We start from the raw sequence: 25,108 nt of genomic DNA, 5'->3' as shown, positions 1-25,108 counted from the left end.
CGGTTACTATGATTCTTTGTACTATTGATTTTTTTTTTTTACACCAAAGATCAATTCAGATCAACAAACAGAAAAACAACAACAAAGAAACAAAAAACAGAATGATGGGAAGAGAAAAACATGCATCTGAAACAAACATGGTGGAGGTAATGTTATTGCATTGGTATGTCGAATGCGGTCACAAGTGTGTGACTGTTAATAGATATGTCAGGGTGAACTGAAGTGCACAGGGCTATACTCTGCTTAGATTCAGCCAAATGCTCCAAAACTATGTGGACAGAAATTCACAGTTAAAGAAATAATGAGCCAAAGTACACTACAAAAGCAACCAATGGGTTTGTGAAGGCAAAGAGATGGGATATCCTTCAATGGCCAATTCAGTCACATTATCTCCACCCAACAGATTGTGCTTTTCAATTTCTGCCTTCAGTTTTTCCTTCAGTAAGCACCACAAACAAGCAGCAAGTAACTGCTGCTGCAATAACGACCTAACAGATAATGCGAAAGTAAGAAATGTAGCACATGCTGATGTTACATGGGTTTGCAGCCACTGCCAGCAAACAATCTTCATCCAAGGATTAAAAACAATGCTTATGTTTTAAATTATGTTAGTTTGTCCAATTGTTTTTGTACCTCTGAAATTGCAGGAAAATGGCTGTAAAGCCACTTTAATTAAAATTGAACATCTGCACTTAAATCATGGACTTAAAATAGTGCATGAAAGCTAAATTGCAAAAATTGTGTCATTGTCCAAATACATAAGGACCTAGATAACGGTACTATCCTTTCATCAGCTGGAACATTTTCTCAACTGCTATTCCAATTCAGGGTCACTGAGGAGCTGAAGTCTATCCCACCTGAAATTTGGGGTACATCCTGAACATGTCACAGGACTCAGAGCAAAATTAAACATTATTATTTGTGAGAAGAGTAACAGATTTGTGCCATCTTTATCTGCTGCAAGAGCATTCAAACCTGTGACAACAAGTACATTTTTTTTCCAACTGAACTAGCTGATAATTGAAGTGACTTGACTTAACCTCCTAGGACCTGGCAGCCACATATGTGGACATCACATTTTGGGTTATTTAGACCAAAATACTCAATTGTGCTCAACAGGGGTCTGATATCCACTTACGAGGACATTATACTGCTACTGTTCTATCAAAATTTCAAATGAATATCCTCATATGTGGCCCTCATTTTTCTTAGAAACAGAAATCAGGTAAAAAAAAATCTGGTTATTCTTTGTTTTTACATTCACTGGGTCCCAATATGCCCAAATATCAAAGATAAATTTAAAATGCATGCCGTGGAAGAGTTCGGGTCTTAGGAGGTTAAAGGCTTTGCTAATGAAAAATAGGACATTACCATCCTTGCATTAGCAAAGTTTCTTGTACATTCTGTATGTTCTAGTTGAGTGACTCACACTCACTTGATGTTTGCAGACCTCTAAACAAACACCAAATAAAAGCAGAGTTTTGGGAGTGACAGATTGCTAACCCTCTTTTGAGGATCAGTACTAACAAGTGACCCACTAAACCACAGACACTTGGAACTGCTAGAGTTCAGACTGGGCCACATCCCACATTATGTACTAATGCAGTCTCCATTCTCAGATGCTTTTGCTTGTTAAGAGAACTATCAGAGTGAACAATAATTCCTAATAGCAGAAACGTGTATGGGAAATGGGATCAAAGTACAGCACACATATAAAACATTATAACTGCGCAGTATGCTGTCACACCAACCCAAATGTTACCAAATTTGAGTTGTTTTATGTAAAAGCTTTGCCACATCTCACTGATATGTCACCTCAGACAGAGAATTTTAAAAAGCCCCACTCACGATGTTGGAAACAAAGTAAAACACAAGAAGTATCTCAGCAGGTTTAAAATGTGATATTACTGTTTGCGCCCGTCTGTCCCCACAGTCTCTGAATGCCACACGCGTCGTTTGCAGATAATAAGCGGCGTGATTACTTGTGGGCTCGAGTGTCCACACCTCTTTTCATCTCACATACACCCGTGTAATGAAGCAGCGTGTTCTCCTCCTCTCGCTGCTGCCCACCCCGCACCTGTCCGCGCTGTGCGGCAGCCACGAGGGCTGCTCTTCCTTTTATGGTCTGGCTTCCTTTGTGGACACGTTAGTTGGATGAGGAGAGCAGAGCATAGCGCGGTGGTCCATATTCCCCGCATCTTCCAGTTGCGCTCCTGCGCTTTACGCAGAGTCCGCGGCTCCTCTGGAACACTCAGCTTTCTCTTTCTAAACACCGAGATGAACATGAGATGATTGAGCTCGTGGGCCGTGCGCACTGATGCTTCTCATTTTGCCGTTTCCTCGCGGTTTTTTCCTCTCCTGTCTGCATCCTTCGCCGACCAATCTGTGGAATGGTCTGCGTTTTCTCCCCTGGGTTGTTTCCACTTCAGCATGGGAACTGCGGTGTCCAAAAGGAAGAATCTGAGGAGTGATGCGATTTCTTCCGTGGCCGCAAAAGTTAGGTGAGTGCGCCCGGGGGAGCAGGGGATGTGAAGCGGAGGTCTGAGCGCTCTGAAGCCGACGGAGCACAGAGGAGAAGACTCTGGCAGCCGTAGAAGTGATAGTTTGCAGATGACTGCACATTTCCCTAAACTAGTTTAAAGGGATAACGTTCACATGAGAATAATTACTGTAATTTTATATATTTATAATATATTAATGGATACACATAAATTAGGATATATTTCATGGTGTAAAAACAGCTCCTCCACTCTCTCAGGGCTGTTTTAGAGCTTTTAATTTAGCTGCTTTAATTTTGCTTTTCTTCTTCTTCTTCTTCTTCTTCTTCTTCTTCTTCTTATTATTATTCTTATTATTATTATTATTATTATTATTATTATTATTATTATTATTGTTGTTATTAATGATATATATATATATATTTACTTTTTATGTCTCTTTTAAATAAGTGTGACAGAATGAATCAATCTCTTCTTGTTTGTATTGGTTAGTGTACTTGTATTTCTACTGCCTTGCATAAGGTTCTTTGCTTTTTGATTCATGCGTGCAACCTTATGATTAGCAGAAGTAGTGAATCCAAAGAATCAAATCAGGGTTGTTGTTTTTTTCAGGGTTTTTTTTATCATTATTATTATATATGTTTATTTTTATGCTTTTACGTTTGCTGTCTGATGTAAGCCAAACTTTAATTTAAGGACATTTGTGTTATTTTAATTGTCCTGAAGCCCGTTGACAGATTGATGACCTGTCCAGGGTGTACTCTGATATATCCTCTAATTCTGACTCTAACACAGGTCATTAACACACTGGCATTATACGATACACACACACAGTATAGCTGTGACATGTGAAAAGCTTTATTTATCCCCTTAACATCTACTAGCTTACTGGGGACCTATTAATGGAGGTTTGGAAAGTGGAAATCTCTCTGTGACTCACCACATTTCAGTTCACCAACTTAAAATGGTTTAAGGGTCAACAGTTGCAGCAAGTTACTCAGGGGCCCCTAAACTGTGTGTTGCACACAAGAAAAAGCACAGAAATCAAACCCCAAATGGGTCTATTAAAAAATGCTGACCTCAGATCAAAGGTGGGTAGGCTTAGGTGCATATACCAAGCATTTGGGTTTAGATTGGCCAGGCCCTCTGAGATCTAAGTCATCGTCAGCAAAACTCCCTAACCATAACTGTAACCCTGTGATTGGAATATGTCATTTGTGGTTTTATTATATTATTTCAAAGTCTTGGCAAACAGATAACAAAAAAATAAAAATAAAATAAAATAATTATTATAATCAATACACATCAAAATCTACTCATTATATAGACTGTAGGGTTATTGGGAGGATTAGCACCTGTGACTTAGAGCACCATGTTAGAGTTACAGTTTGACCCTCTTTAGGGTGAAACAAATTCACCTTTTGTCATTTTTTCATGTATAATTTTTGTACAAATGAGAATACTATTGAAATGTACGTGTAAGTATTACTTCAGGATTTTGCTTATGTTGTGGTAGATGGAGTGAGCACTTTTTTTCTTAAGGACCCGCTTGGTTCATTTCACTCAGCTTGTGAGTAATTCTGATGACTTTTAGCTTTGAGTCATAACATTAAGGTCACGTCATGGGTGTCAGATCAGTGCGTTCTCAGTCCGAAGGACACAGGATGACCAGGCCTTATGGTAGGAGATTTTGTTGGTGTCACCCACTGATTAATTTCAGACACCACGGTCGAATCAAGCACTTCGTCTCTCAGTGACCTATGTGTGTATGTGCTTTTCTTCTTTAAGTGATCGCATGGTTGAACTGAAGCAAAGGCAAACTGTTTTCTTTCCATCCACTTCCAAAGTCACCTCCATGCTCACTTTTGCACACATTGTCCAATTCTGTTTGTCCTCATCTTCCTTTTTTCTATTTGTATGTTTATCTCCTTCCTCCTTCCTTCCTTGCTGCCTCACTCACTTTTTCACACCTCACGCTTTAACTCTTCATAAATCATGCTGATCGCAGCCGGTAAGACCGTGTATGCAGACCACAGCCAAGGCTTGAACAGTATACGATATACCTCCTCTCTGTCAGTGGTTGTGAGCAGCACTCCAGTTGATGGGGAGTTTAATGGCACTCTGAGAACAATAGCACTTCCCCCTGAATCCCAACTGAGCCGGATTAGTAATGTCTCCAGTCTGCCAGATGATCTGAGTTTATCTGTTGTGCAGTGAATGAGCAGGGCAAAGCCATTTCACCTTTTCTACTTCCTTATCTTTGTCTTTCTGTGACTGTGAATAGCAAAAGCAAGGGGATTGTTCTAGAAGCATGTCTAATAGGCCCCTCTTCTTCTCTCTGACCTTAAAACATCTGTCTCTGTGTAATGTCACTCTGTCTCCTATTTCACTGTTCTGAGTAATACAGGCAAGGTTGAGTAGGAACGCACTGATCGGACCCGGTAAGAATAAATTAATAGAACAGTTTTTAACTTTGTCATCTGAAACTGACATTCACATCGCCTGTTTTCACAGTGATTCTTATTAATCACCAAATGGAACTAGAATAGAGTGGATGGCTAAAGCTTGGTGGTTTATGAGCTGCTTTTCATCCAATGAAGAGGGATGAAATCTAATTCTGAAATTAGGTAAACTGTGAACAAAGATCCATGATTCATGTTCAAAGTGTGGGGCCTTAAGGTTAAAAGAAAATCCACATCGACTAAATTAATCTCACTTGTTAATTGTTTTAAAGCATAAATTATACACTAACATTTTCAATCATTTACATTCATATACATTCATTCAGATCAAAGTGTGATGTCATTAACGTTGAATCACTTCAAAGAAGAAGATTCAACAGAAGTCAGCTGATCTGAACTCGGCAAGCTCCCTGTCCTGAGAAATCTGGGCTTATCATTTTGTTTGTTTTCCTGTCCTGTCGTTTGCTCACTCTTGGTTGGAATGAATCAGAACCGCCAAACAGGTTGACGAGCGCATGTGTGCTGTTTACTGACAACACCTTGCCGGATTTTTGGGGATATTCCTGATGATATTCAGTTTGGAGGATCTCAGCGGGACGTTGTTTTATGGTTTATGAGGATCAGTCCTCCTGTTGTCAGTATTCATGACAGCACTGAATCATTAACCAGAAATTAAACCATGGAACTAATTATTTCCAGTACATGCAGCCATGTTCCAGAATGCATCATACTTGTTTTGGCTGCATGTGTGGCCGCTTCCTGGCAGAACTGGGCTCATTAAGAAATAGGGAAGAAGAGTTTCCTTGCATAGAAATGCAGGAAAGAGAAAACAGACATGCATTTGAAAATTGGCTGATTCCGAGTGGACAGCCTCTTATGCATTTTAGTTATCTCTTGCATTGTAATGCTGGTGTCTCTGCACTGGCTCTTTTTTAATATGCTCAACAGATGTGCAGAAAAAGAAAGGTTAAAAAAGTCAATGAAAGTCTTCTAGGCTTTAGGCTTGCTGTCTTTTACTGTGCATTTAATTGTGTGTTTTAATGACCACTTTTTAAGCAAAGTTAGAGGAAAATTAGTTGTCCTTTATGCACCCTATGCCTGAAGCACTTTAGTAATAGGCCAAACTGTCTCCCTGCCCTGTTTATGACAAATCTTTGTGGAGGAGTACGCCAAAACCGACCCGTCTGCTTTGATCAGCCACTTGATAGGAAAGATTACAAGGGCTTTAAAGCTAATGTTGTCTTTAATATTTCAAGAATGTCTGAGTCACTACTGAAAGGAATTGCACAGCACAACACTTTTCAGGCCTTAATAGTTTCCACTTTGGTGAAAATGTGATTTCATGGGCTCTTTCCCACAAGACTCTGTGACCAGCAGCCACCCTGTACTTATTGCTGCACAAATTCGCTCTAGCCACGGTCCAGTGTGGACGTTAGCTATAAAACATCTGGGCACCTCTGTAAAGCATAAACCTGTCACTGGAGGAAAACTATATATGAAACTTCCAAGGTCAAATATAACAGAGTTTTTAAACCAACAGTGTTAATAGAGTCTGTTTAGAATACTTAATATTGGTGTGGTGTGTTTGGGTGTATTACACAGCTCATCTTTAGATTTGAAATCATATGCAGAGAGGTGAGTGTTTCAGGTTATAGTGGATGTGTAAATGTAGCAACACAGACTCACCTTTTCAGGAGAGTCCACATATTTTGAAAGCTGTTCACAGCTTTGGGAAGTCTTGTTTGAAAAGCTTCATTTGAAATTGTTCGTCATCATAACGCACACTAGGTCCCAGGCACCCTGTTTAGGATTAGTGTTACTCGTCTGGCTTGGGTAATGTTTTGTTACCTCCACCAACGAGGTTATTCTTTCTGTCTGTAAATATGATAGGTTTAAAAGCTTTAAATAAATCTTGATAAAATATTGTAGTGTGTGGAGGGGGGTTCATGTTAATAATCCATTCAAATTTGGCTTACACCCACCACAGTCTTAAACTGCAACTCGAAGATTTATTGGTCGAAAATTGACAAAAAGCCTATAACTATTCTTACGACTGTGGCGTGTATTGTCGACATAGGTATAAAGATTTTAAATATCATGTTACATTTGACCTCTCCTTCAAGGTCAATAGATTGATCTGAATGTCAAAGTGACAATAACGCTGCATAGAGCTATTTAAAACTCTGTTTCCTACTGCCATTGTTTGTATTGGCAACATATAGACACATAGGGAATCATATCTGGGTATTGTAAATATCACATTAATTTGGACTTCAGACCTCGTCTTCAATGTCAAATAAGGTCCAACTTTCATAAAATGCTAAATTTAAAATACATGGCTGAATATAAAGTTACATACAAAATTTCCAATGTTCACAAGTGCTCAAGGTGTTGCCCTCTGGACACACAGCCTACGTCTATACAGTGGTCAAGCTCATCCCATAATTTTGTGAGCATGCCTGGTGTTACTGCTGTTCTTATGTTACCTACGATCAACCTCGTGAAACTCACAAACCAGGTCGCTGTATCAGTATGTGTTTCATTCAATCCTGGTAAACTAAACACTGCTCAGACACACACAGATTACCTCTTGGTTCGAACATGTTATGATGCTATCGCACTGGGGTTTTTTCCAGTCTTATTTTTTTTAATGAAGAATTACCTGGTAATCTTCCTTTTGTCACCCTCTTTAAGCTTCGGTTTCAGTGGCAGCAAGCCTCAGAGCATGATACTTATTTAATGATTATTACTTTTTGATATTATTGTGTCTTTCACAAGGAAATGACAGAAAATGTTGGTTGAAGAATGATAAAGAATGATACGCAATAAAGTTGGATACAAAAAGGTTGAAGATTTAGGCCAACCAGGGACACCTTAACGTTATTGAAGGCCTTGTGGCCATGAATGTTATGCTCACTGAGTAAAGTTATGTGCATATTGAGTCACTTTCCTCTGGTTTAAGTGCAGTGGGCCTTTTTATTTTGAAGATGACAGAGCTGTCCCTGTCAGACAGTCACCTAACTAGGGGCTCATAAAACATAGAAATTAGAGCTCAAGTCTTACGAGACCCCCGGTTGGTCTCATAACAGTAAGCCTTTGCATTAAGGAAAGGCCAAGTTTGACCTAGTTTTCTGCTCTCAGTATAACCCAATTGAGCTTTTGTGGGAGATACATTCACCTTTGTCCTGTTTTTGCTCAGGTGAAGCCTGTCTGTCTTTTTCGGCGAAAGATTAACAAGTTAACATAGCTGGACTAGCCACCGGACATTTGCAGGATGGGCTGATGACTTTTTTTTTTTTTTTTTTTGTAACGGCATGAACAATGAGAGGTGGTGGATTGGCCAGATGCAGGTCGATGTGTAAAAATAACTCAGTTGTTTGGTGGTGGCTATGGCGGAGCTTCCACAGAGGCAACAGGTGGATGAGGGAAGGGGAGGCAGGAGGAGGAGAGACCCGAGGCAGCCGCCAGTCCGACTATCAGGTGAACTGAACTTCAGGTAAGAAGTTATGACCTGCATTCTATCTGGGTCAGATATAAACCAAGTTTAGGTGGAGTTTATTTTCGTTGTGCTAGCGTGACAGAGTTTCTATACAGCTGTTCGGTTGCTATGATGTTACTGATAGTGAACTTTATATTATTCATAAGGTTAGTTAGTAGAGTTGCCAACGGCTCCTTAAAAAATGGAATGGTCCCTCATTCAGAGAAAATATTATGTGTTTTGTATTGAGCTGAGAAGAGACGCAGTTTGCTTTAGCTAGAATGGAAAAAGACACAAAGCTGGAGTTATTCTGTCTTTACGCTGCACAGCTGCCTCTTCTCTTATCCCCCCCCCCCCCTCTCTTCTGTTTCTACTTCAATCATGAAACTGATCAATGATCAGCTGATCGGCTTTTCTCTCTTGTTTATTTATCGCCCACTTTCCGCCAGAAACAGGAAACCAGCGGATGTCGCGCTAAACGACAGTAGCACGTTTAAGCTTGATCAGCTGTTGTTAGAATTTATTTAATATTAATTTCTAGTATCAGCTGATGTTTGCTGGAGCCACAGCTGTAAACCTGCTGGTCATGATATCGGTTTGGATATGTGGTGAGAGGGAAACATGAGGATGAAACCAGGAGATGTCCTTACTGAATCATCAGAGCTGAACAGGTGATGGAGAAACAGGTCTACCTTTTAGGTGACATAAATGAGTTGAAGGGAAGTTATGAACTGTTTCTGAGAGACAAATAACACCAGGATCCTTTTCTAAGCAGCTGACAGCTGATAGCTGTGCAGGGGCGGATCTAGCAAAGTGTTGCCAGGGGGCCAGGTAGGGCATTAACAGGGAGAGGTGGGGCACAAAGAAATACTTTTCTTTCTTATTCTCATTTCAAATATTTAGCTTTTATTAAATAATTATCTGAATCTTGCGAACAAAGTTTTTATCTGACGTAAAATGTATAGAAATCATACATATACCATAAGACAGTGTACATCACTGTCACAACAGCATTTGTTTTCATTCAAAGGCTTTATGGCTTTAATACCTGGTGGGCCGGTCTGTAGTGAAAATGCCCGATTTTCTGTCCCAGTCCAGCCCTGCAGGTTAATACTGGCAGTGTCACCATGCCAGCTGACTGTATTTCATCATCAGCCAGTGTTGTTCTTTTTACATCAATATTACCAAAGTTTACCATAAGGCAGCATATAAAGTATTTTCTTGCTTTCAGGTTTTAGTCAAATGTTAGTCTTTTCATTTGTTTCCCCACTTTTTTCCTGTTTCAAAATCAAACACCGGTTTGTGAGAAGATTATCTTCTTTTTTTAATAGGCATTGGTTTTGCATTGGCATTGGCTAATTTGCCAGTTGTATGTTAAAAATGTTCGTATTTTAATATTCAAAAATGTTTTTGCCCAAAACATATGTGCACTGCATGTCAGTAAAAATACTATGCAAATATTGATGTCCTTGACTGCTGAATAAACACTAACTGATTATATCTCTTGTACTTTATCAACGCAGTATCTAAAAACTTTGCACCGTAGTGGTTAAAATCTCATTCTAATAAGAGTTAAAAGCGCATTCAGTTATTAGGTTTATAGGGTTATTGAATTATGGTTAACGGTTGGTAGAATTGTTTTTAACATTATCTGCCAATTACATCTGCCACCCTTCTCCAAATCTGTGCCCCTACCTGGCCCCCCCAACAAAAATTTTCTAGACACGCCACTGGGTTCAGCTGTAACCAAATGTTAAGTGTTTGCGTTCCTTTATCACTCAGCAGTTGCCAAGACTAGATAGTGAATCCAAACTAGGAAATAATTAAAAACAGAGCAGTGAACATTAATAAAAAAAATGTTCTCATATTGAGATTAAATTTAGACAATTATAGCACATTAAAGTCAGGGATATTTAAATACTCTTTGTTTGGGGATGCTTAAGACTTGTATGTTTCATTCAAGTTTTTAAGACTGATAATTACAGTCCTGCCAGACTGTGTCATATATGTGGCAGAAAATAACATGCCTGTTTTCAAGGGGGAAAAAAACTCTGGGATAGGTCATGGATGATTGCTACTCACACTCTGTGTTGTAAATGGTCATTAAGTCTTCAGTAACCTTTGCTGACCTTCATCGGGTAGAAGGAATTGGAATATCAGTGAATCAGGGCCATACTCTACCCCACTCCACACTCTCCTGTTAATGGTTACTGAGCTATAATTGACCTTTAATTAAACAGAGCAGAGGTCAAACAGAAATGGATTATGAGCAGATGATGCAGGGTTCTTCAGTTTACTTCAGCACCAAGAATGTGAAACTATCCATAGTTTGTTTTAGAATGTTTGTGAATTGTGTTTGGGGGTTTTGGGAGCATCTTGAAAATCAAGTTGGTGACGAGGCTGGGGAGAATGGGATGGAAAGTGAGTTTTGAAAGCCACAAAACTCATAACCTGGCCAATCTCCAGAGAAATATATTATGGTCATTTAGTGCTTAAGGGCAATAAACCTCTTACCTGGTGCCCCTTTAATGAAAAACCAATAACTGCCCAGTAAGTCCTTGGAGCAACGGAAAAAAATTTCACCCCGTGTGAACCTGAGACTGCTCTGGTTAACCGTAGCATCCCGCCTTGTGTCTCTTTAGATTTTACACTTTACAATTTTTTTTTTTCATGCCCTATTGTAAATCTCCTGGGAGATAGGGTAATTGCCTGACTCCTGGCCTTTGGAGTGCAGCAGAGCAAATGTCTCCTAATGAAGTCATCTGCCATTACCAGCCAGCCTTCATAGTGTGTGCTTTGCACAGACATGAGGCAAACACGGACACAGAGAAGTAACAGTGAACACAGGTCAAATTGGCATTGTATAAATTTAGAGTAGTGCCCACACTCTGCACCACTACTTTGTTTTGTTCTTTTCTCTGCTATCAATTTGAATAATCATTTAATTCATTTCCGTAATAAATTCATAAATCAATTTTAATTATACAGTACCAAATCACAACAACAGTGCCTCAAGGTGCTTTATATTGTAAGGTAGACCCTACAATACATACAAACAAAAACTCAACAAACATATGACCCCTTATGAGCAAGAACTGCTGTTTAATAGAGGACAATATGGAATAAATAACAATAAAACTTAAAAAGATGAATTTCCTCACAAAAATAAAGTCAGTAAACTAAACTCCCATTCATACATGAAGAAATTCGCTCATTCATATTACTTTGTAGGTGATGTGAGGACATTCTAGGGCCTAGTTTCCTAGGCAACCCTTCAATCTATTTACCACCCTGTCATATGTCAATCAACTGTATCTTTTGTTCTTATTGGTAGGTATTTCAATTGACCACTTTGGGAAAACTACCCATTTCACACTGCAAGTGTTGCATAGTTCCTGAATGTCACTGACATTTTACAATGTTGCTGCTAATTGCTTCCTGTGTCAAAATTCTTACATCAAAACTGAACCAGTCTATTTTTTTTTACCTACCCATCTCCAGTTAGAGCTATAGTAGGGTTTGCATGCATGTAAGATTCACTCCCATTTTATAGAGTATGTGCCATATGCCGTATATGTGACATTTTAGTTTACACTGTTATGTATGTATGATTTAATCTTTCCTTGTTTTCGGAGTTACCTCAGTGGCAGCTGTTCCCAGTCCCTTGGTTGATGAGGTAAGATGTAGAAAGGGGCGGAGCAAGCCTATATGGAGACCTGCAAAATGGGTCATACCGCAGGAATTCGTTATGGTAGTTTCAGTTAGGTGTTTGTGTGTTTTACCCCTTTTTGTGCTTTTGTGGGCTGATCAGCCACTATTTAAGTTTCCCGTTTGTCTCATTTAGGTAGTTCAGTTTGTTTGAGTTAGTAGTATTTTTTGTTGTCAGCTTGTGAGTAGAGTTCTGGTACTTCGACCTCTTTTATGGGCCCAAGATTTAGATTTTTCTTTATAATTTAACCAAGTTTTTTGGGGGGGTTAAATAAAAACCTTTTTTTGGACTTTAACTTGTGCCTGACTTTCCTTCACTGCTTGTTCCATCACACCATGGGAGTAGCACCCTTTCTAGAGTACATGCAATCCCTATATATTAGCTGAGAAATTGATATGTAGTAGTTCCAACTTTTCCCAAACAGTTGATTCAGTTCATCTGGATGCAACGTTTCCATTGGGAAAGTTTCTGACCATGATGCTTGAGCATGCATCAAGACATTTGCAACTTTTGTTTTCATCCATTTCAAGTATCACTAAATGAACTGTAAATTTCCTAAGACATAATTATTTTTCACTTGTATTACAGCAGTGTACTATTGCTGTTCTGTTGTGATGAGATGCACTGAGGTAAAGTAACTGAATTATTACCTTTTCTGAACTAAAACTGTTAAAGAGGCCAAAGAAGAGTTTTGATCAGTGGGGCTGTGATAACCTTCTCATCTGCTGAACATGTTGGAGCACCATCAGGTAACCCAGTGAAGCCTCCTGCTGCCTAAAACAGCATCAGACACTCATTTAATCATTTTTATCTCTGTGAGGATGAAAACTTTGCTGTTGTGGAGTTAAGGCATTCTGCCAGAAATCTAATTCTTTTCCCTGTTACGACTTTTCAACAAGGTCCCAGCAGGACAGCAACGTGAAAACAAAGTGTGCCAACCATCATCATTTTTATTTATTTAATGGACCGCGTAGCTGAAGAATACGAAAGAGAAGAGGAGATGTAGGAAAAGCGATATAAAACTAAAAAAGGGCACAAAGAATAGAGCAGAAAAAAGGACAAGCAATGATAACAGTACTAAGAAGGCTGGGAGATATCTTTGCTTTATTCTATTATCTTGACTATTAATGGTCTTGTTTGTGAATTTCACCATCCTGCTATTTGATGTAAACACTTCCCCAGGCATCTGTAAGCTTTGCTTTTTTTCATATGCATAGTCCTCCAATTCCTTCACAAAGAAGGAGGCCTAGAATATGACCAAATTCTAATATCAACTCCTTTCCAGATCATCTGTCTCCCGGCTGTCCCCTACCCCCACTCCTTTTTTAATAGTCTTTCTTTACATATTATGCTTCTGTTCTTCATTACACTTCCCACCCTCATCCCAACTTTATATTTTGGTTTTATAAACACATTTACAGCTTGTTGGCTCTTTTCAAGCCACAGTGAGAGGATTAATACTATGATGTATAATTCACAAGCTAGAAATCTCTGACACATTATTATAACTGTTGTTTCAGAGACCTCTGGAGTTATAAAAAATATCTATTGCCAAGATAAAGCTTCTCTGGTAATCACTTTGGCCTGAGGGGTGTGTGCTAATGTAATACATTAGTGTGTTTCTTTGTCTGAATCTTCCTTATTAACACCCGACTACAGAAAGACAGATTCTAAAGATATGGCTTAAATTCAGCTAAAAACATTAATTTTGACACCAGTTAAACTCTCCATAAAAATGTTAATTAAAAGATTATTATAGTTTAATAATAAATGTGTAACTGTTAATATGGATATTAGCAGCCATAGTATAAGATATTGTCTGTAAACCACTAGTTTTCATTGTCCAGTGATGTTTCAAAAATCTTTTCATGTGTGTTGTAAGCCTTGAGTTGGTTAAAAAAAAAAAAAAGGAAAATCAAAAACTGGCAAACTTACAAATTTGTGTTCAGACTTCTATTTTTTAATGGTGAAGGAACAACTTATCCCAGAATGCATTGCAAATCCCAGACTTCACCACAAACTTGCATTCCCCAAGTCATCTGATGTTTGCGGGAATGTTTGCGTAAACCTTAACATGGTAGGAGTGACCAATCAAATCCCTCGCTGTTTCATTTGGTGCAGTAGTTCTTTTCAATGAGTAAAACCTTTTTTGTTGTTGTTGATACAGACACCTAAAGACTTGTGGTTTCTGCAAGAGTGCATGCCATTGTTTTTTTCAGTTTGGATAGTTCCAATATTATCGCTCATAGCAAAATCCATATAGCAAATATAAATGGGGTTTTTACTTCTTACTCCTGGAACCTCTATGGAGTCTACTTGCTGGTTTTTAGAGCCCCCGAGAGCAGCCAGTTGGCTTTTCTACCTTTAAAACCCGCCTTCCAGCCAAATGGCTTTTAGCTAGGCTTTAGCTTCAGCCAAGTGGAAGCTAAATTGGCTAGTCATTCATATGTAAATTAGGTTGTTACCTGAGAATTCTGGAGGGGAGTAGGGGTGTGTGAATGATTGCTAATTTCTAACTGCCAACTGCCTCTTTGTTTGTCGGGGGGGGGGAGCTGCTAAAAGCTGTGAACTTCCTTTTGTGTTCGTCTTGATGCATTCTCAATCATCCAGGGAAATAAATCTCCAAAAGTCACCAACTTGGAGTGTTTCAGTTTGCCATCTTAGGGAGAAATCAACACACATGGGTGTATGTCCTTTGTTGTGTATCTGTAGCCAAACGGAAGAAGACCGTCTATATTCTTAGCAGCATGCACAGCGTGGTTCAGACTGATAACACTACCAAAAGGAAGCCAAACACTGTCACCCTTTACAACAAAACAAAGTGTGGCGTGGATGTGATGGACCAGATGGTTCGGGAGTACACTGTCCGCAGAGGAACACGGCGCTGGCCAGTTGCCGTGTTTTATAACATGATTGACATGGCAGCACTGAATGCACTTGTGCTGTATCAAGCATGCACCGGGACGAAGGAAAGATGGGTGGACTTCCTGGTGGAGCTTGCAAGAGAGTTGGCTCACTCTCATGTAGCTGGGAAGAAGGCAAGAAAAGAACAGTTGCTTTGGACACAACCCTCCACACCTAGCCCTGGAAAAAAAGCCATGTGTCAGGTCAAACACAAATGCAAGAACAATCATGCCACTGTGTGATGTGTTCACTGCTAAAGATACACATGTGGTAAATGCAGACTACAGATACCATGGCAGTGCCAGGATTGTGAGTGATTGCTGAAAATGTTGAAATGTACTCACTCACTTTTTATTATTATTTGTAAATATGTGTACAAATGGTTGGTTTTTTGTACTGTTTTTATCAATAAATCTCAGCAACAAAGGAAATACACCCATGTGTGTTGATTTCTCCCTAAGATGGCAAACTGAAACACTCCAAGTTGGTGACTTTTGGAGATTTATTTCCCTGGATGATTGAGAATGCATCAAGATGAACACAAAAGGAAGTTCACAGCTTTTAGCAGCTCCCCCACCCCCTCATTCACACACCCCCACTCCCCTCCAGAATTCCCAGGTAACAACCTAATTTACATATGAATGACTAGCCAATTTAGCTTCCACTTGGCTGAAGCTAAAGCCTAGCTAAAAGCCTACCAGCCATTTGGCTAGAAGGCGGGTTTTTAAAGGTAGAAAGGTAGAAGCCTGGCCGGCGGGTGTTAACTTCTATATTATTCAGTTCAGATGAGTTCAGTTTTATTTATAGAGTGACAGATTTCAACAACAGTTGCCTCTATTTTACGAGAACGTAAAATAATATAGAGAAAACCCCAACAATCATATGACCCCTTATGGCAGTCCATTATTATCATTTTAAATTATATTTAAATTTGCTAAATAGCTAACATAGTTAGCTAACAAAATTTCTCACCTAACTATGTGTCAGTGATTCACAACTTTTTGGTGAAGTGGTTTATATTCCAACATAGGCCATTAAAAGTAAAAGTTATTTATATTCTATGACTGTAAATGATATTTCATGATATTTCCAGACTTCAACAAACTGTTCCTTCTCTCTTTGACCTTTGACCTTGACTTTGTAATACGTGAATGTGCTTGTGATTCCTGTGGGAAACACTGCAGTACAATTTTCATGATCAGTATAATCATGACAGTGAATTCTAATAGTTTATACCAATCTCAGCTTGAATGAACCTCTGTGCACTGCTGACAGAAAGTGCTGCTGTGTTTTCACATCCTCCTTCTCTCAGCACAGCATATGGCATTTTTATTGGGGGGAGTGCACACAGTCAAGCAGATAGATCACAGATGATTGCATTTTCTTCCTCGTGCCGTCCTTTGCCTTCTCCTCCTTCTCTATATCAGCCAGGGTAGGAGGGGGTTTTCATGAGGAGCACTGCACGTGCTGCCTCATATTTAATTACTTAGGCATGTAGGCTAAAGCAACACAACAATTCCATTTCACTGCAGCCCCCTGAGATTTTATCCCTGTGTACAAAGCATGTTGCATGTGTGTGTGTGTTGCGTACCCTATTTATTTCTCTGCCTGCTGTTCCTGTTCCACATGGAGACTCTGAGCATGGGAGACCTGGTGTGTGTATCTGTGTTTGCAGATGGCAGGAATGCCAGGTCGGAGTGAGTGGGAGGAGAGTGATTATAGGCTGTGTTGCTTCTTTATAGGTGTGTTTGAGGGTAGCCTATATCTTTTATAAGATTGTTATCATATTGTATTTGTATGTGGGTGTTTTACATTATAGAACAACTGCTGATCTTACTGTGTATGCACCAACTAAGAGTCTCACTTGCTTGCAGGATATTATGATTGAAACATATAGCTGAAGTGAAGACTTTTTCTTCTTCTTCTTTTTAAATTGACCATAGCAATAGCTCAGGTAGGCCATTAAATCTAGCTCAGTTCCAATACTGGCAGATCAAGCCATCTTCGTTCAAGCATGCATCACCTGATGCCTCAGTTGATTGTCTTCTATCCAGCTGGCAAATCTCTAATGTGTAATCACACATTACAGAGCATCTGCAAACCACTCTGCAACCCACCTCTACCCCAATGCTTCCTCCCTGTATCTGACATAATCAGTGTAGGATTTGTTGTTGTGGATGTTTTATTGTGGAAAGATACAGACCTCTCCCTGACTCTTTCCTTTTTCTTTTTTTTCCCGTCTTCTAAAGATATAAAATGTCAATACAAAAATATAACATTATAATCTGTAATTTCACAGTCCACACAAATTTTTGGTATCATTTAAGTAGTTATATGTCTAAAAAGACAAATGATGTTGCTTTACATTTGTAACGCACAAATAGTGAAAAAATATGCAAAGCTGAAAATAAAGGTGCTGTATTCTTTTTAAAAAATATATTATATCACATAAAATACTTTGATGAACCCACTCCTTCCTGCTGTGTTAGACTAAATCAGTCATTTGGGTTGTCTTCGTTGCCTGCTCTGTTCTGTGATGGGTTTTGCTCTTCATGCCTTTTACGTTCCATTATTGCACACTGAAGGTGGGAAAGTCTCAGTAAAGAGTTATACCACCGTATATAAATTACTGCAGGTGGAACTAGCAATCTTCTCTTGGCAATAGAGTTGTTAACGCTAGTGTATTTTCAGTTTAAACTATGAATAATTGTGTGACTTATCCTCAAACAAAGGAATTTCAAGCCAAACAGGTTAATACATACCATATAGTGAAGCATTGTGCTGGTGTACTGTGGAGACGTTTTTTGGCTGTGGGAACTGGAACTGAATGCAAGCAATGTACGGAGACATCCTTGATGATAATCTGCTTCAGAGCACCAAAAGGACGACGACCCTAAACACACAGCCAAGATAACAAAGTAGTGGTTTCGGGAAAACTCTGTCAATGTCCTTGAGTCGCTTCAGCCAGACCCAGAGTGGAAGCCAACTGAACATCTATGGAGAAATCTGAAAATGGCTGTGCACTGACCCTCCCCATCCAAGTTGATGAAGCTTGAGAGGTTCTGCAAAGAAGAATGGGAAAAACTGCCTGAAAATGGATGTGCCTAGTTTGTAGCATACAGAAAGGCTTGAGGCTGTAATTGCTGTCAAAGTACTTCGATAAAGTACTGAGCAACGACTGAATGCTTCTATGCATTAGCATTCATATTACACATTTCAGCCCACTTTTTTATCGTCATTATGGGGTTTTGTGTGTAGATTTTAAAATGAAAAATGAATGTAACTGTTTTTGAATAAGGCTGTAAGCATGGCAAAATGTGTGACATGATGCACTGCATATCCTTGTGTACAATATACCCTACATACAGAAAGTATGCTGACAAGATGGCGGCTCAGTGGTTTGCACAGCAAAAGACACCTGAGGTTAAACACTGGCCAAGACCCTTTCAATGTGAAGTTTACATGTTGTCCCTATGCTTGCACAGATTTCCTTGAGGATTTGTGATCTCTCCCATCATTAAAAAAAACATGCCGTATAAAGGTGTCCTTGACCGTAGAGGTGGCATTGGTCCCTGGGTCCTGCATGTTTCCCACAGCTAATTCTGAGGATGTGTTAAATACAGAGAGTGAATTTCCCTGTGGGGATTAATAAAGGATAAGTTAATTTATACAGTACAAAGGTTGACTGACCCCATTATTTGCTAGAATAAGAGTTTCTTTTCTTTTCTTTTTTAATTAGCAAGGCATGAAGGCCTTTTGAATCATAGATATGGTTAGTGAGCTAATTGCACTCAATCAAGACTGTTCCTCATTTCAGAGGTAGTAGATTGAACTGCTGTGACTTTTTCTCTTCTGCAGACCCACCCACACTCAGCTATATATGTATTGTATACCGTGCCAGTTCCTCAATGTTCCTGCCATATGGATGTTTTATGCCATACACATGATTGAATTTATTTCCTGTTTTTCTGGATGGCAAAAGCAACGACACCGTCCTCTGTGTAGGGCAGGGGAGATGGATAAGCTTTGTCATGAAAGAAAACTAGAGCAAATTTATGAATTTGTTTGTCTTTAAATCTTTATATATTTCACTTATTTTCATGTAACATAATTATAATAAAATAGAAAGTGAACGTAATGTGTGAGAAAAATACTAAAGTAGTTACTTACATGAATCAATCATATTGATATATAAGACATATTGAGCCACTGACCACCGAAAGGATATGAAAGCAATTAAAATGGTTATTAAAATTGGAAAATCTTCATATAAATGTCAGTTCATTTCCATTTCAATATTTTAGTAAGCTATAAAAATATGTAATAGAAAGCTTTCATTCTTTTTCCCTTCCCAACTTTAGCCAAGATCAGCCTGTAACTGTGTTGAGTGATGGCAGATAGCGAGTATGGATTCAGGACATTAACAGCTCCTCTCACAGAGTGCTGTGGTGATGTAACCTACTTGCAGTGAAGAGGGCCTTAGAGAGAAAAAGCTCAGACAGCCTGTTTAGGTGGAGAGAATCCTGTGAAATGTTTGTGAGTCACTTTGCTATGTTTGACAGCAACAGTTGTGCAAAATAGCTCAGAGTGAAGTCTTGCACTTGTGTCTCTACAGAGCAGCCAGAGCATTTGGAGAATACCTGTCCAATACCAATCCAGAGAACCGCAACGGAGCAGGTAGGTGGCACACTTAGTAGTCCTACAACAATACTATATCAGTATTAGAGCAATATAGTATTTAGTCGGAAATATCAGTTTCTCCGGCTTCACACGTATTTCCTACTCCCAAAAATACCTTAAAATATTTCTGTGTGAAATATTGGCCTGTGACATGTCGGATAATCAGTTATTAAAATATTTTAAAAATGCTGATGTTTATGTAATAAACGCTCAGCTTCAGGGTGCAGTCACACCACAACAGCAATGTTTCACAGGTTATCCCCAAAACCATAAGTATCTGATCACCCTAAAATCAGCTGCAGCGAACTATACTGTCACCTGGTAAGTGCTGAAAAATTGGAATTGGAAATTGGGCAAGTGTAAGGCTCTGAACAATTTTGACAGGGGCCAACCTGTGAGAGCAGGGTGACTGGTGCAGAAAATCAGCACGTATTGTGGGTGGTTCCCAGAATGCAGTGGTTAAAGCTTACCAGAAGTGGCTGCAGACCATGTGGACAAGTTCAAGGCATCAGTGTTCCTTGATGGCAGTGGCTTCTTGAAGGACATGTATGGTATGGCATAAGGAACTTGACAGAGAACTGACTCCAGATTGCTCTATCCTGCTGCTCGATTCCGTTGTGAATCCTGATACTACAGGACACCATCCAAGGTCTTCTAAAGTCCATACCTCAACAATTCTAAGCAGGATATCTTAATGTTGCAGATTACTGATATATCTGCAAGTTCTTCCCCCCTGCTGTTGGCAAGTGCTGTTCATAGAGGATTATCATATTGTAGGGTTTTTACTTTAACATGTAAAGCACTGTAAGATGACTATTTTTGTAAACTGATTATGAAAAAACAAAACTGAATTGGTAATGTAATTGAGGATTTATATTTTCAGTAGTAATTTATATTTGTTAGCATGCTCTTTTTAGTGCAAATATGTGGAATACATAAAGTAGCAGAAAACATGACAATTGAGATGGGGCTGAAGTTAGGTGCAAAGTGGCCTGCAGATACGCAGCATCTGTGGGCAGGCTAAAACAGGATTGTGTGCTTGCCAATTGGGAAGGGTCTGGAAGGGTATCAAGCGAGCTATCAGATGCACTGAGACCAGCTTACCTACTGGGATTGTGGTTGAGCCTAACTTAGTAACCTACTCAGTCTAATACTATGCTCAGTTTAATTATATCCTGGAAAAGCTGTTGTGACTAACTAGCACTTCCCTTTCCCCTACCTTTGCAATATCGCTTTTCTGTGTATGATTTCAACTTTATAAAAGGGAATCTTACAAATCTGTTTGCTTTCCACTCAGTTTTTCTTCAGTATAACTTAGTAAGTAAAGTACAGTAAAATTTTATTTATAAAGCACCTTTCAAGATAAAAATCAAAAAGTGCTTCACAGAAGCTAAAACCTAAAAATAAAAATCAACCAAAAGCAAGTTTAAAAAGATGAGTCTTTAGCTGTTTTTTAAAAGCGACCACGGAGTCCACAGATCTCAGGCTCAAAGGGAGAGAGTTCCACAATCTGGGGGCCACAGTTACAAAAGCTTTGTTGCCTTTTGTTTTCAGCCTCATGTGTAGGATAACCAGCAAGCCCTAGTCACATTACCTCAGGGACCTGCTGGTAATGTATGGATGTAAAAGTTCACTTATACAGGGAGTGCAGAATTATTAGGCAAGTTGTATTTTTGAGGAATAATTTTATTATTGAACAACAACCATGTTCTCAATGAACCCAAAAAACACATTAATATCAAAGCTGAATGTTTTTGGAAGTAGTTTTTAGTTTGTTTTTAGTTTTAGCTATTTTAGGGGGATATCTGTGTGTGCAGGTGACTATTACTGTGCATAATTATTAGGCAACTTAACAAAAAACAAATATATACCCATTTCAATTATTTATTTTTACCAGTGAAACCAATATAACATCTCCACATTCACAAATATACATTTCTGACATTCAAAAACAAAACAAAAACAAATCAGCGACCAATATAGCCACCTTTCTTTGCAAGGACACTCAAAAGCCTGCCATCCATGGATTCTGTCAGTGTTTTGATCTGTTCACCATCAACATTGCGTGCAGCAGCAACCACAGCCTCCCAGACACTGTTCAGAGAGGTGTACTGTTTTCCCTCCTTGTAAATCTCACATTTGATGATGGACCACAGGTTCTCAATGGGGTTCCGATCAGGTGAACAAGGTGGCCATGTCATTAGTTTTTCTTCTTTTATACCCTTTCTTGCCAGCCATGCTGTGGAGTACTTGGACGCGTGTGATGGAGCATTGTCCTGCATGAAAATCATGTTTTTCTTGAAGGATGCAGACTTCTTCCTGTACCACTGCTTGAAGAAGGTGTCTTCCAGAAACTGGCAGTAGGACTGGGAGTTGAGCTTGACTTCATCCTCAACCCGAAAAGGCCCCACAAGCTCATCTTTGATGATACCAGCCCAAACCAGTACTCCACCTCCACCTTGCTGGCGTCTGAGTCAGACTGGAGCTCTCTGCCCTTTACCAATCCAGCCACGGGCCCATCCATCTGGCCCATGAAGACTCACTCTCATTTCATCAGTCCATAAAACCTTAGAAAAATCAGTCTTGAGATATTTCTTGGCCCAGTCTTGACGTTTCAGCTTGTGTGTCTTGTTCAGTGGTGGTCGTCTTTCAGCCTTTCTTACCTTGGCCATGTCTCTGAGTATTGCACACCTTGTGCTTTTGGGCACTCCAGTGATGTTGCAGCTCTGAAATATGGCCAAACTGGTGGCAAGTGGCATCTTGGCAGCTGCACGCTTGACTTTTCTCAGTTCATGGGCAGTTATTTTGCGCCTTGGTTTTTCCACACGCTTCTTGCGACCCTGTTGACTATTTTGAATGAAACGCTTGATTGTTCGATGATCACGCTTCAGAAGCTTTGCAATTTTGAGACTGCTGCATCCCTCTGCAAGATATCTCACTATTTTTGACTTTTCTGAGCCTGTCAAGTCCTTCTTTTGACCCATTTTGCCAAAGGGAAGGACGTTGCCTAATAATTATGCACACCTGATATAGGGTGTTGATGTCATTAGACCACACCCCTTCTCATTACAGCGATGCACATCACCTAATATGCTTAATTGGTAGTAGGCTTTCGAGCCTATACAGCTTGGAGTAAGACAACATGCATGAAGAGGATGATGTGGACAAAATACTCATTTGCCTAATAATTCTGCACTATATATGTTGGCGTTTGTCTATGCAGAGCCCTGAAAGTCAAGGTCAAAACCTTAAAGTGGATTCTGAATTTATCGGGGAGCCAGTGCAGCTGAATCAGCAGGGGTGTGACATGGGAGTACTTGGAGGACTTGGTCAGAAGCTTTGCAGCAGCGTTCTGAACAACTTGCAGATGCTCCAAAGAGGCTTTACATAAACAACTAAGCAAAAAATTACAATAATCCAGACGAGATGAAACAAATGCATGAATGACAATTTCTAATTTGGAGCGCGATACAATGGGACTCAGCTTAGCAGTGTTTCTCAAGTGATAAAAACAGGAGCGAACCAGAGATTTTACATGGGCATCCAAAGTCAGACCTGAGTCAATAGTAACACCAAGGTTCCTGATAGACGGTTTGGCAAATGTAGCAAGTGGACCCAAGTTTTCCATAACACTAGGTACAAAATGTTTAGGAGCACAAACAAGGACTTCAGTCTTCTCCTCATTTAGTTGAAGAAAGTTTACAGCCATCCAACCTCTAATGTAGTCTATGCACTTATGCAAAATCTGTAGCTTGGAAACATCATGGGGCTTAAAGGAGATATATAACTGAATATCATCTGCATAGCAGTGATACGAAATGTCCTTAAAAGTGCTCAATAAGTGTTGAAGAGGAAGTAAATACAGCAAGAACAATAAAGGCCCCAAAACTGAACCTTGTGGGACACCATAGGCAAGAAAAGTAGAAGAGGAACTGTACTTAAAGGTAGCCGCAGAAAAGGATCGTTCATGCAAATAGGATTCAAACCAGGCCAAAGCAGCCCCTGATATACCCGCCCAGTGTCTCAGCCTATCTAGCAGAATATGATGGTCCACAGTATCAAAGGTGGAGGTCAGGTCCAACATCAACAGAACGGAGCATTCTCCTGCATCACATCTCATCAAAATGTCGTTGGAGACTCTAAGAAGTGTAGTTTCAGTAGAGTGAGCTCTACGAAAGCCAGATTGGAATTTATCCAGAATGCTGTATTCTAGAACAGCTATAAGCTTTTCTAAAATCTTAGCAATGAACGGTAATTTTGAAATCGGTCTGTAGCTACTAAGAAGAGAAGCATCAAGCTTAGGTTTTTTTAACAGTGGGTGAATGACAGCATTCTTACAATAAACAGGGACCTGACCAGAAACCAGTGAGGTATTGATAATTGTGAGCACACAGGGACCAATAGACCAAAAAGACATTTTTAAATAAAAATCCAGGTAAAATATCCAGAGAGCAGGAGGACGCTTTCATCGAATTAACTAACTTGAACAGCTCTGGTAAGGACACAGGTAAAAATCTTCCTAAAATTACAGGCCTAGCTTGAGTTGGAGCAGATAAGAGAGACACAGAAGGAGAGATATTGTTCCTCACGTTACTGACATTTTCAACGAAGAAAGAAAGAAATTTTTCACAATCTTCATTTGATGAATTTGGGACAGCAGGTGGAGCAGGAGTAACAATATCACTAATGGTGTTGAATAGTACCATAGATAGAAGGTTACCTCTGCTCTTAGACACTAAGTCTGAGAAATACGCAGCCCTCGCATCTCGAAGTGAAGTGTTAAAAGGGACTAAAAGGTCCTTTAAATGAAGGAGATGGACATGTTTTCCTCCATAAACGCTCAACCTTACAGCGGCAACGCTTTGAGAGGCGAATGGTGTCATTTATCCAGGGAGACGACTTTGAAACCGGAGCTAGTCTTGTTTAGACAGGACAAACATTGTCTAAAATAGAAAGACAATGATTATTAAAAATATTTGTTAAAAAAATGAACATCGTTATAAGGAGATAAAACTAAATTAAAGGCATCGGAAAATTATCACTATACCCATACTTATTTATCCACAGGACACACAAAATGAAAAACTAGCAAGTCCCATCAGATTACACTTGCTTTCAAGCCTGCAGCATTGCAACCATTTATACAGTGAGAAGAACTATTCATCCTTCATGATCCTACAGGACAACTGGGCTTCTTGGACTGTACCGGCTCATCCATTTCTGAATCTTTCATCTTTCCGCTATTTGTTTTTTTTCCATCACTATGCCACCTCTCTATTTTCCTCATGTGCTCACAAAAGCTTTGCAGCTAGTAAATGTTTACCACTCTGCTGCCAGAGCTACAAATCCCAAAGAGACACAAGCAAGCTCCCTGTTA

At 39.5% G+C, this 25,108-nt stretch overlaps 1 protein-coding gene across 3 annotated transcripts in view; it reads left to right on the top strand.

Annotated features, from left to right (window-relative positions):
• Window positions 1-1,311: 1,311 nt before the first annotated feature.
• The window catches only part of nsmfb (NMDA receptor synaptonuclear signaling and neuronal migration factor b), a 68,838-nt gene continuing 45,041 nt past the window's right edge, over window positions 1,312-25,108 (top strand). For all 3 annotated transcript variants that reach the window (XM_026186943.1, XM_026186944.1, XM_026186942.1), the window contains exons 1-2: window positions 1,312-2,501; window positions 19,667-19,728. In XM_026186943.1, coding sequence (XP_026042728.1) covers window positions 2,431-2,501; window positions 19,667-19,728 — 133 coding nt within the window. In that variant the 5' untranslated portion in view covers window positions 1,312-2,430. The remainder of the gene's footprint in view (window positions 2,502-19,666; window positions 19,729-25,108) is intronic.

This window comes from Astatotilapia calliptera, chromosome 12, assembly GCF_900246225.1.
Source record: "Astatotilapia calliptera chromosome 12, fAstCal1.2, whole genome shotgun sequence".
In the NCBI taxonomy this organism is placed as follows: Eukaryota; Metazoa; Chordata; class Actinopteri; order Cichliformes; family Cichlidae; genus Astatotilapia; species Astatotilapia calliptera.
Note: the sequence above shows the minus strand (reverse complement) of the source record. Positions and strands in the feature narration are given on the sequence as shown.